Consider the following 13,998-nt stretch of genomic DNA (forward strand, 5'->3'; position numbering starts at 1 on the left):
TTTTCCCCTTACCCTCAATAAAGATTGGTCTCTACCTGTACTACTGTCTTATTACTGTGAATGCATTCAAGTTCGCGTGGATTCGATTTCGCATTAAGGATGGCATGGGGTGTTGTCGGCGGTTTGAGGCAGCGCTACATACTGCTGCCGATAATAAAAGACCGGCGTCTTTACGTCTAGTCGGAAACAATAGAGGCTCGGCAAGGGCTACAGACGTGTAGGCGGACATAACAGTCGCTTTTGGCGGTGCGGTGCTATCGCGATCATCTGGCTGAATCCGCGTCCTAGAAACTTCCTGCATTTACCGGAACGAGGTATACGCGGTTTAGGCTCTGCTACTGTATAAGGAGAATGATCTGTCCTTATTGATCTGAGTCATCTAACCATATCTGCCCACTAGATACACTGTACAATTCACTACCATGGTGTCGACAGTCAAATCTGTCAAGACAATTTGTTGACTCAAGTTGTAGATACGGTGTCAAGTTTATCTTAGTCATACCTACCGTCATTTAAACTAACAAATTATGAGACCAAAGTCTTTATTCTAGACATAACGTTACAGTCGGAGTTGTTTTCTTTGCTGTGCGAATCAAGCATATTTTCTCTTTCTACACGTGTACAGTACCTACCGGTAGCTACTGATTTAAACATCTGTGAGGAAGCAAAAAAATGTTAAGTTTAATCTGTACAGTATCATGGTAAACTTTACAAGATTTTTGTACAGTACATGTCCTTGAATACGTAAATAAAGTTAATAACTGCATAATTTCGTCTATTTTCTTTGTGCTAGTGTGCTAGTGTTTCTGACTAACAATACACCCCCCACCCATGGTGGTACGGTCCAGCTGGGCATTTCGCATAATTGCACCAGCCGGATAATTGCACCAAAAACGCTGACAAATGCGTGGTGCAATTAAGCGGATTCACTTTGTACAAAACACAAAAATTGTGCGAATTTTCACATTTAAACTTCTCAGAGTTGTTCACAGCAGCGTCTTCTTCAACTGAACCAAGGATTTTCATGATATTCAGCATACAGGTAGCTTATAGACAGAGAGAGGTTCACAATGAAATTATGACTTAATCAACATTTAGTAGTCTGTATAACGCAAACTCCAGCTGTCCGGGGGTTTCTCTCCCCTCCCCGCGGTTGGGTTGCGAGGTGGTTACAGGGCCGCGAGCGGTCACAAGAGGCTTGATTGAATTCAGGCTAAACATTTAGTTGATAAATAAAATCTATATTTGCAGCGTTTTCCACAATAGGACTTTAACACATATGAAGTAAATCTGGCAGTTGGAACATCTACTGATACTTATTATGCAAATAGGGCCCAGGGGACTAATATGTATATACGCATAACTAATGCAAAAGTGCCATAATTCCTTTGTGGTAAATTACATGCTTGTAACGTGTATGTTAGTTAAGGTGGACATCAAATATGCAAGTCATTGGCATAATGACAAAGACTAGACATGTAATTTTGAACATCATTTGAAATAGACTATGCGTTTACAGCCATTTTTGTGTCAACAATGAGGCAAGATAAAACAGTGTGTTTGGCTCTGTGTTTGGCTTTGGTCCATACTTTTATGTTATGCATGAGAGTTTCTAGGCGACATCTCCTTGCCTGTTGAGTACATGCAGTAGAATTAGGAGATATCTTGAAACTGTCCTTCAGACTGGGCTCACAGATCCTGGGTGGTGTTATCTAAAGCCATGTCACACATTATGTACCTTCCCTCAAAACTTACCTCCCCCCTCCCAACTAAACTGGAACCACAGATAAAAAGAAAATACACACTTTACCTCCATTTTCACATGGGTACTTAATTAAGTGGCAAAAAAGAAGCAGGCACTAACAGTGTGATCAATTGTTTTATTGTTGAAAAATCAAGTCACATACTTGGCTTGTGCTTGTTAAAAATATCCTTCTGCTTGTTTTTTTTTTTAATCATCTTCAAGTGAATAACATCTAATACTCAAGTCATGCAGGGTTTGGCTTGTAGAAAACATCTATGAGTACTTCACAAGTGCATGCAGGATTTTCGTCTTTTTGCTTCTTGGTCCCCTATTCCACAGTAGATGCCAAACCAAAAGGAAATGGTAAGCAACGTACAAGTCGAAAACCTGGTGCAAGTGGCATTTTCACATGGAATGGCTTCTGTTGTTCACTTAATTGTGAAAATTTCTGGGGAGAAGTTACCATTTCGTCGGGGGCAGGACGTTGGCCACCCCTCGAAACAATTTCGTACCGGGGTATACATCCATATCACCCTCTTTACACATAAAATATAACCTTGTATTTTACAGTTCGTCATTACAAGAAATGCCAGTTGCATCTGGGTGCAGTGTTACGACATATACCCTGATATACATGTGATCCAACATACATGTAGACATATACATGTCATCTGATATACATATATATATATATAATGTGTACTCTTACACACTTACTCATGTATTGCCATACATGTATCTGTCGTACATGTACGCCAATATACATGAACTGACATGTAAATATGTACTTCAACTTACATGTACATGCATTGTGACACAGGTGTCCTCTACACAAGTCCAACAATACTATATGAGGCTTGCCTCTGAGGCGTCGCCAAAAAAGAGATGGGTGTGATTGGGGTAAGGAAGATTGGGTACATATTTTGTTACTTCAGCGAGGTCAGAAGCACTTGGCAGTGTTGGCACTTCGCAGACTTTTCCTCATGTCGAAGTGCTGACTACCGAATGTCGACCATACATAGAACTGCCAAACACATGGCTTGTCGTTGTCATATGGCTTGACGACATCTAACCTGACGGTGCGAGCTGCCATGCGTACATAGTATGTAACATGACACTCATACCCAACAACGCTGCGCATTGACAACAGACAGGAACATAAAGCATACTGAACCTCTATTCTCCACAGGTCCAAGGCTTCCCCCTTTGCCCGACCAATGGTACTTGAACACAACACTCAGCATATTTGCCTTTTCTTACAAGGGCTACAGACTAATTGTGTCCATTGTTTGTACCGCACTCTTCATTTTGATACTGAAGTTCTAAGCTCAACTATCACATAATTCGTCTGGGTACCCTTTAAAATTGTCACATTAAAAAAAACAATGGTGTTATCAATGGCTTCTCAAGAATGTCTTGAACACCTAAATATCTGATGTTCGCATGCGTACCTCTGATGCTGCATTAGTAGATCTCTTTAAGATCACGTTTTTTAATGTGGCGGTCTTAAGGGTACATGGAGAATCACGAGAGATGATGTTACATTTGTAGACAATGTCTTCCTTAGCCCATCCACTCCTACATAACACTTAAACGATTTAATAACCCATCAGGCTTGCCCCAGAGGTGTCGCCAAAAAAATTAAGTTCAAAAGTCTGTTGCACAAAATGCTAACACCTATAACTTGTCCAAGCTGAAAGGAACATTCAAATTGGCGCATTTTTCAATTACAGTTTTTTTCCATATCCTGTGAATCCATAGTCATGAGTGTGAATTGCACATGAATTACAAAATGGATCTCAAGTAACACATCAAAATACATTTTTTCATTTGTTCCTATTCTAAGAGAGATATCGTAATCCATTCACATCCAAGCGGTGCAAAACTGCACAAGCGCACAAGTATGTCTAAAGTGTGAAAAACGTTTCAAACTTCTTACATATCATGAATCTCACATTGAAAATGAACTGGTTAAAAGGTCATAACAACATAACAATACAAAATAGTTCATATCAATAGCTATCAGCATACAAAGCAAATATCATAAACATCTTACCATCAATCCACCACGGTAAAGTGTTCTCAAAGGAGTTAGATTTTGAACACACAGTGAATAATTTAGAAACCAAGCTCCTTCAGATACTTAATTTTGAATGTTGGCAAAACCTGTCTTTTTTAAGAGTGACAAAAATTCAACCTTGCCTATCTGGCTTGTATAACGCAAGCAGCCACCCTGGTAAACTGGTGTGTAATCTGTCCTTCTAGCAGCTTTAGCCAATCAGATGCTCCCCCTTGCCCAGGCAGCTGGGTATCAACTAGGGCAGTATTTGATTGGCTGACAGCTCGCCATGGCTATAACACATGTACCCAAGTATGACAGATTAAACACCAATTTATTAGGGTAACTGCTTGGGAAACTTTGGTCTGGTTAGAAGAGGCTGAGACTGAGCAAACTGACTGCTGTTCTATGCATGGATGTGGCTTATCATTACAAAGTTGTCCTCAAAACATTGGTGTAAGCTTAAGAAGAGCAAACATAAAACAAAAAAGAACCACGTTCGTTAGCACATGGTTTATGTCTATGCTGCTACTGTACAAATAATGTCTTAGGTATGGCTGTTGCAACATTTCACAAATTATGACAAAAACAACAAACAAGTACAATGTAGTAGAGCATACGTGGAACAGGAATTGCAGATAATTCTCCGAACAAATCATTGTAGGGTTTATGAATGGTTTCATTCACACATGCACACACACACATGTAGACGCACACATATCACTGCATTTGATACACGTGCAGGAAAAACAATACACTCATTCAAAAGACACACCCACACACATACCCATCAATTTCTCCATGCATACGCACAACCTTTCATACACAATACATACAATGTATTGTCCCTTAATTTGGACCTAGTTTGATGCCATCAAGTTTCAGCATTACCAGAAGAAATTTGTCCACATATGTTGCCCAATCTCTGGTCAAAGGTAGACTGACTCTTCTTAGGAGAGTCCATGGTTACTTTTACAAAAATCTCACTACGCAAGGAGACGACAAATACATGACTACGGTAAGAAAAAACACTTCATACTGACACTGGCTAAAAGAGAACTTCTCTCCTTAGGTGTCCACAAGGTACCCCGCTGAACATTTTTTACAAGGAAACATCAAAACACGATGGCTTGAAGGCCATGGATGGCACACCAAATATCTAACTCTTCGGACAATATTCATCGCATTTGGTACCGAATAAATGCTACTTCCTCAGGAGATAGACCAGAGTTCTCGGCAAGGCAAATTATCAATTAATGCAACATTGTTTCATATGAGTAACATTCTTTTATACGAGTTCACTGTACAGAAGTATGGACTGTAGCTCACTGCCTGTCATTTAGGATAGATAAGGTCCTCTCTGATAATATCAACTCCTCATACACACTATGGATAGCTAGTGCCTAAAACAATGTAGATAAGTTGTTATGATATAAATTATACATGACATTATGGCATATTGTAATCACAGTGCTTGAAATTGTGGTGTACTTCACAAATTTTCGCGGGTTTTAAAGAAAGTGAACACTTTCTCCTCTAAAAAGAAAAAACTCTCACAAAATGTGAAAGATCAGAAGTGACCCAGTCTAGTGCAGTGTTTTCATACAACTCATAAAAACACACAAATCATGACGAGCATTTCAATGATTATATAGTGTAGAAACGACAGTCGTACACACGCACACATCATAATATCTAAACCGACGTCACATCCAAACCACTTTTCTGCTGCAAATAGTTTCCCCTTGATTTTTTTTTCACAAGATTTACAGAACTGTGTACATGTGAAGCAAGGGGTGGGGCTGAACTGGGAGGTACTCCTCTTGAGGCTTTGTTGAATGTGTTTGGCAGATCATAATCTTCTTTTCATGGGACTACATTCTGGAACCCCTCTCTCGCAACTCCTAAGTGTAGAGGAGACACAAAAAGATCAGTAAAATGCCTCCTCCATGAGGTGTTGCCAAAAACATTCATACATGTACATTTCTACAAACCTCAACATTCATATCTCTATATCATCCTCAAAATGTATACAAAACCTTAGAAATTATCATCTTTATAAATCTTCAACAACAACAGAGATACACATATACAAATCCTTATAAGTTATGGTTTCATAAATCTTCAACTAAAACAAACGTCTACAATGCACTTGTGACTGGTACAACATCACAGCAATATCTTCTTCATAATGTATGCTAGTGCCTATGATAATGTGATTGAAACAGTTATAATACACCATACAGCTATATACAGTTAAGAACAAAATCATTTATTCATACCCCTCATAACTTTTTCTTGAATTTGTTGTGTGAAAAGTGGTTTTGTTCTTCTTTAAACTACCCATGCAAGGTAGAACACATTGATATTGCAATTACACAAGATTATTGAATTTCATGGTTCAGAGGGCCTTTATTCATGCTTTTGCAAAAGATGCCATTTCTAGAATTATCTATTCATACATTGTACCTTTACTAGTCTTGTTAAAATTTACAGTCATAGTTTTGCAAACAAACAATGATAATATTGTTCTTTATTTAAAACCAACAACTTAAAACGATGTCAAATTTCTAAAAATGGTCCAAATTCCACCGCATTACATTTCATTCTTGAGTAAAACAACAAATCTACAACTTAGTACAAGGAGTATAAAAAAATTGGGGGTATGAATGATTATGTTGTTAACTTTACATAAATTATGTGAAATTACAAAACGTACCTTGACTTTCTCGGTGTCTGTCTGTGTCTCTACCACCCCGTTCAATGTGTTGTCGTATTCACGTGACACCACGCACAAAAACTCTGCCTGGTCTTCGTTGCCATAGTTGTACGATGATCCAATGTTGATCAACTAGAAAACAGGAGGAATGTTACATTACTTTGTGTTTTTCCAAGCTACAGCTAGTATAAGATAAGTTTGAGCACCATTACTAGTTGCTATTTTAAAGCAAGTCTGGGCTTTGGTTGCAGTCTTGTTTGTTTGTATGTTTGAATTGCATACCCGGTAAACTGCCTCAAGGAGTAACAGTAACTAACACATCGGGTCTGTACTGAACAGTACAAGCTGCATATCCAAACAGATTTATTTGATCCACTACATGTAACTCTGGCAATTGACCTATACTCTTTTTGTGTTTTTTTACGTGCTATGTTTACGTCCTCAAACATGGGCCTTGATGTCCTATCCAAGGGACATCCCTAACTGAAGCTAGAAGCAAAGTCAACGGGACATGTCAGGGGATTCGAACCCAGGACCTCTAGCTACATGTAGTATAGGTTCTGAGCCAAACACCCTGCTATTGTTTCACAGAATGTCACTGGCATAACATTTTCAACTTGTAACTGAATATTTATGGAGGAAAAAAAATTGCTTGGGTTACAATGCACATCTCAGGATCTCAACTTGTCTTTGTGCCAAGGTATGAAATCAAATTGTATGATAATGGTTTACATTGCTCCTATAATAATGTGTGTATTATAAATTTGTATACATCAAGGTTGATTTAAATAACTGATAGCAGATGCTAGAATGCTGCTACGCATCCAAGCATTACTGCTTTAAGGGAATCACCAACCAAAGGAAGTTCCGCAAATTCTTCAAAATCCCTTGGCTTTGGATTCCATGCTAACTATTCACAGATGGGACTACTTTTCATAACAGGATAATAATAATTCAAATTGATAATCTCAAAATCTGTAAGACATGGCATCGTGAATCAAGACATGCCAAAATATACCAAACCCTAACTTCTTCGAATAACGATATTTTATTTCTCAAAATGGCAAGACACAAAATAGTGTTATCAGTTTGGGTACACATGGGATTTACGAAACCATCCCAAAAACTATGAGCTTTTGAGACTCTCCTGAACAGCTGTATTTGTATCATTCTGTATCTATACAGCCAGCATGACCGCCATTTGGTGTAACACAGTCCAGCTTCGCAGGCACATGGCACGGCAGCAGCTGGTTATATTACACCAAACGACTTGTCACACCTAGCCTTTGCACACCTAGCTGTAAGCGTTGTTTAAAGCTTCTACTCAGTACTTTGTGGCAACGTGTTCCACTCTACGATAGATCTAGGGAAAAACAAATCTTTTGAATACTCCGATTCTGGGTTGATAACCCTGATACATGAAACGTGTTGGAGCGCGAAACGTACCTGTTCGAACTTCCACCCGTCGGACATAGTGGAGACCATCTGCGTGAGTTCGTCCTCATGGCACTGCAAGACTCGGTAGACGTACTTCACCGGCGCCTACAGGGCAGAGTCCGACACTTAATGTTTGTGAGTAGAAAAGCATTCAAAAGCATTACTTTGCACTTATACAGTATACAGGTATTTTCGTCATGCTACAAAATTTTTCATTGACAGTACTTGTTCAGTGCTTGTTTTGTTTGTACTGAAACTGTAGTAAAAAACACAATCATCACCACAATGCCAAACCTCACTATAAGCAAGCTTTCTAAATACTTGTATTTTCTCTTTGCTAATACGGCTTTCTTTAATTTTAAAGTACCCTAAATTCATTTACTCTCCTGGTTGTTTTATTTCCTGGTAGGAGGGGAAACAGGATGATATTTGCAGTGTTGTACATTTGCGTTTGAAGCAATTTTGTAGTACAGCACTATTCTGTACTATAATCATACAACAAGGGAGATATATTTGCTGGGCCCTGAATTTACAGTGCATAGGTCACCGTGAAAACAGCCAAAATTAAACCACAACGTAAGCTTCAAGATCTACCGTATTTCTTCTAATAAAGGACGCACTTTTTTGACATTTCAACCTTCAAGATGAGGCTTCAGGTCAAAGCCAAAGTCGGGGTGCGCACTTTATTTAGGTTTTCTCTCGAGAAAAGTCGCGACGTAAGTCAGAAAGTCACCGATTATTACCCCAGCAGGCTAGCCCCGTCACTTCGCCGACACGCAACGATAATTTATGCATGTTCTGTTCTTATTCATGTTCTTATGTTTACAAGATAACGATGCTACATCATACGTATATTTTTGAAAAGGTATTCTAGATATAAAAATAATTGATTTAGCGATATTAAATATCAAATTATGAGACACCAAATAACGCTGGGTGTTTTCAACCGCGCGACTATTTCAGTGTGTCGGGCCGGCCATAATTTCGTACCCCACGCCGCTTGTACTACGCCGCTTGCGACGTCAATAATTTCCTAACCACCCACACGGCTGCAAATATGGGCACATCGTATCTGTAGATATTATTTATCAAAAACGTAATAGCTAGAATCTGAAATGTTCCAGAGTTCGCTTCAGCGGGAGTTTTGTTTTTGTTTTGACGGATAAAACGCGAAAACCCACGCCGCTTTCGGCACACTTCCGGGTTCATTGATCGCTAAAATTACGCAAAAGCCACCATCAATCCGCAAATAAATGTATGCTTTCCCGAAAACATCTTTTAGTTTTGCATTTTCTTCACCATAATGTTGCTATGTAGTCGATAAAACCGCGTTTTTATTGCGTTTTCATGTGTAACATTTCAGACAAAGAAAAAACTTGAACCGCGATTCTGCTGCCCCATGATGCACTTCGTCTGCAAAATTCCCGCCTTTAGCTGCAGCAACAACCAATCAGAGACGCGTAAAGCGATCATGTGATGAGGATTACGTAACACGCGAAATGCATCTTGGGGCAGCAGAATTTAAACAATATGGCGGCGGGGGATCGGCGAAATGAAATGATTTGTCAATGCAACGCTGAATTTTTCGGGATAAATGCCGAGAGACGAACTTTTATTTTATCTCAAAATGCGTTTTACACGTTTGTCTTTGACTAGCCCGGTAGACATCAAGCGGATCGTCGTCTGGTCCTTCAATATCAAGGAAGTTTTTCAGATATCCTGGCGCGAGGTTCTCAGCGTGACGTTTAAACTTCATAACTTTTTACTCAAAATTTGAGCGGGGTAGAGGGTTGACCCCAAATAATGGTAATGTTTTCCGGAAAATTCCTTGAAAATGGAACGATTAAGAAAGACACCAGGACTTCATAGCGTGCCGAATACCGGGGCGTGGTCACATCTTGGAGACACGCGCCGAGCGACGGCGGCAGATCGGGGGTGCGCACTTTATTAAGGTTTTTCTGTGAAGTATCTCAGCTGGCGTGATTGGGGTTGCGGTGAAGCCCAAATCGGGGGTGCGCACTTTATTTGGGGTGCGTCCTTTATTAGAAGAAATACGGTACAGTGCTAATAAAACAGCACATGTTACCTGGGAGAAGAGAATTAAAGTTAAAGTCCTACATATGTATTCTTAATGTTTGCTTGAGTGTCTAGCATTCATACTGACAGATGATACTGTACATGCATTTAAGTTTGCGAGGTTTTTATTTCGCGCTAAGGCGAAAATGGTGTGTTCGCAGTGGTTTTAGGTTTGCGGTGAAATGGTCAATGCGAAAACCGCGAACATAAAACCACCGCGAACATAAAAACACCGCAAACATTTCTGCATTTACAGTATATTAATGCCCTACTTTACAATATGTGTTACTAGTGGTGTCTTCCTACAATTTTTTGTGACATGTGGTTTGAAAACTTTCCATTTTTGCAAACTTTCGTAGGGCTTTCTGTGTGGGGTGCCCAATGTCCATTACCAGGGCTCTAATCTACATGTTGATATGTGACATATCTAAGTTATTTCCCTTCAGATAAGGAGAATCCGACACTTCCAAAGAGAAAGAACATATGGAACTCAGTAGACGGTATATAAAACAAGAATCATTTTTATCCTTCTCCCGGCTACCTAGCCACATAAAGAATCAAAATTTGCTGTCGAATATAATGGCTACCTTAGTAGGATGAAGGTTAAAGGCCCAGTTACATACATTTGCCCAGGTTACACATTGCCACACCCTTCAGCTGTGGTGTCATTTGACCATTCTTTCGTCTTTTAGAAAAGTACAATGGACTTTGGCTTAATCAACATCCTGTCCGAAGGACTGCAACGAACACTATGCAATAGTGAACATGCCGGGTGAGTGACATGCCGGAATTTTGGAACTCCCAACTTCTTTGTCTAGAGCCAGGGTGACAGTCACTAACTGCTGGACAACACATGCACGATACGCGGTGGATGTCGTGTATGAACGGTAAGAGTACCTGACTCCTTCTGACGTCCCTCTCTCGGATTCTGTCTTTACATGCTTTGATGAGCGAGCGGATGTTGTAGAACTCAGCCTCCTCCAGGACTCCTGCAAATAAACACACAGACAAATCAACAAGGGGCTCCATGTCTGTTTTGGACACTCAAACAAAAACAAGTTTCTTGTATTTTCTTCAGATAGTAACTTGAGCCAACACTACATGTATGCTGTTGTAATCTATCTTAGTCTTCAAGAACATTTTCAGTTTTTTTGCCAAACTCTTACTTATGTTGCTAGCTGTCATAATATGCGTCATGTGCCTTAGACTAATTAATTAGCTTCTGGGTAAAGGCTTTGTTTATGTGAATTGTGTATGCACGCCTTGGGTTATTTGAACTTGAAGGTAGTTTACTTCTCCTTTGCAAAAGAAACAGGACTTGACCAAAGATAGAGAGAAGAAAGACAGTAAGTGTAACGTTCCCCCTCAGATACATGAACACTACCCATGGGATAGGACTCTTTCCCCATAGCCAATGCTGTAGTAGTGTAGGACAAAGGGTTTCACCACGGTCAATATTGACTGATGGAGGACATATATGTACCCCCTGGAATAAACGTCGACATGTGCAACAGTATAGGTTATACTGGTGTTCTCCATAGACAACGTCGATTGGACAAATACCAGAAAGAAAGAAAAATCCTTCCTCTGCAAATAATTTGGTTGGCACGTTAATAAACCAACCAACCAATCTGCCACCTACATCTTATCTCTAACCCCAAAACTTACCCTCCTCTGCGAGGTCTTTGTTGATGACGAGCTTGCCGTGTCTCAGGTAGTTCAGAACAGGACCAAAGTAGGTTGGGTCTCGGTCTATCAAGTACGCACCCTGCTCGTCCTGAAGGTCAAATATGGGTCAGTCATGATCAGACTAGGATGACTCAAACTGATATACTAGTAGTAGTACATCATGTAATGAAAGACATGGGTGTACAGGTACATCATTGATGTAACGTAAGGGTAAAGGTATTCTTCCAAGTGCAATCTTAAATCTTATATACATATATCTGTATATGAGAATGCTTCTGAAGAATTGGAAGTTTTGGGCAGCTACCAGCTGAATTTGACTCTAGTACGGTGAACTGTTTTATCATGAGCCAGGCCAGGTGCAGGTAGACATAAGAAATACCTGTTCAACTCAAATTTCACTTGCATATGCAGGTGGTACTTTGAGCCCTGTGGTATGTGCTGCAGTCCTTCATATCATGATTAAGTCCTGTTTAAAAGGTTACATGTTATGATACAGAACAGTCTTCGCAACTTTGGCAAATCAAAGAACACCAGAGTTTTTCAATGTAAAAGGCAGTCAAAGTGCGTGAAGTCAAAGGTGAAACTGTTCTTGTCTTGTATACCATATGTATACATCCAGGCATGTTTTGTTTTGTTTATGTCTCTGGGGCCTACCTTACACATTCGACACATTATACACAGTGTATCCCACTACACAAGCACAGTTGGAACGATGAACCCGCTTATACTACAGTACCAGCCGATGGCATGTTATGCTACCAGTTGAACCATATATGCACGTACAGTACATGTGGCATTGTTTTGGCACAACGGTTAGGGTGTTTGGTCCAGAACCCAGAGGTCCTGGGTTCGGATCCTCTGACATGCCACTAATGTTGGTCCTGCAGAAAAGATGTTTCACACGATTTTCCTCACTCCACCCAGGTGTGAAAATGGGTATTTGACTTCGGTTGGGGAGGTAAAAGGTGGTGGAAGGAGAGGGTTGGGCTCCACTTTCCAATACCGTACCCTAGATACAGTGGATAACAACCCACAGCCCCTACGGCCTCAAAAGTGATGGGACAACCTTTACCTTTCAGAACAAAACATTACATAAACAGATGAAAAGTTAGTACCCCATGCGCAAATCATGATCAGCCCCTTTTCAGTTCCTTTGGTAGCTTGTACTTATCAATTTAAAATAAGTATTAGGTACATGTAGGTAGTACATAAAATAGGTAAAAGGTAAAATATGCAATAGGTAGGTAGTACATGATTTAGATGTAGTATCGGATGTACATGATGCAGATAGATACTCATGAATTTTTCATTGTTTACAAGATTGGTAAACATGGCCTACTCGCATGATATTACACATACAAGTAAAAATGATGAATATTAGGTTTTGGACCAATCAAAAGTGTTTCTATGGACAGGTCTAAGGTTTCTGACAATTCAAAGACAGTTACGTCTTTTGTTGCATGAGTTACAGAAGTGTGGACATAAAATTTAAGTTCACGATAAGAAGAAAATAGAAATCAAGTATATTCACTCCATTTTCATAACCCGGGACTCCCCAATCTAAGAAACTATAAAAGGAAAAGGGCTAGGTTTTGATATAAACTAAAAGAAGTACAGAAATTTGACTGGCTAGATCATGATATTTACACCTAAATCATTGCTGACCAAAAATGATTTTATTTCGAAATCATTATGATACAACTTTGGCTTTGCATGGGTCTTACCAAAAAAGGGGCCCACTTTTCTTTCCATGATGATATTTAGGTCATGAGCACAGTGTGCAGGGATGAGAACACCGTAATCCTGGTTTCCCAACCGGGAAAACTGTGCTATTGTCGCCAGTCTAACTTCTCTATTTCTATAAAATATTTCGTGGGGAGGGGGGTTCAGAGGATAGAGCCCATCTCGAACATTTTCATCCTACCTTGTCAGAATGCAAGTCGGGGTCTTCTTGACACAATCGGAACAAAAACGAGTCCGGCTCTCGACACAACGTCGTTGTAGTCGTCAAAAAGTACGTTCCGCCAACATTTAGCTTCACCCATTTTCCTTTCTCGGAGGAACCTTCTCGATTTAGCGGAGGCTTTTGTGATTTTGGGGAGTCAGAACCGTTCACTTTCTTCTCAGAGCTTCCTGAAGCCGCCATGTTGGTAGAAAAACTAGCAATTCTCGTGATTTCTCGCGCTGCCCGAGACTTCACCTAAACGTGATTATGCAAATATCTCGAGTGTTACGAGTCTCGCGATTTCTCGCACTACGCGAGAATGTATTATG

The 13,998-nt window shown here is 39.9% G+C and overlaps 1 protein-coding gene across 1 annotated transcript; it reads right to left on the reverse strand.

The window, feature by feature from the left end:
• Nucleotides 1-1,860: 1,860 nt before the first annotated feature.
• On the reverse strand, nucleotides 1,861-13,906 carry LOC136440428 (BTB/POZ domain-containing protein KCTD5-like). The gene is made up of 6 exons (XM_066436471.1): nucleotides 13,649-13,906; nucleotides 11,704-11,812; nucleotides 10,933-11,024; nucleotides 7,969-8,064; nucleotides 6,523-6,654; nucleotides 1,861-5,707 (listed from the first exon to the last, which is right to left on the reverse strand). Exons 1-6 carry the CDS (start codon nucleotides 13,868-13,870, stop codon nucleotides 5,678-5,680), a joined length of 681 nt encoding a protein of 226 aa, XP_066292568.1. The 5' UTR covers nucleotides 13,871-13,906; the 3' UTR covers nucleotides 1,861-5,677.
• Nucleotides 13,907-13,998: the final 92 nt, after the last annotated feature.

The sequence above is a fragment of the Branchiostoma lanceolatum genome, chromosome 8, assembly GCF_035083965.1.
Source record: "Branchiostoma lanceolatum isolate klBraLanc5 chromosome 8, klBraLanc5.hap2, whole genome shotgun sequence".
NCBI classification, from domain to species: domain Eukaryota; kingdom Metazoa; phylum Chordata; class Leptocardii; order Amphioxiformes; family Branchiostomatidae; genus Branchiostoma; species Branchiostoma lanceolatum.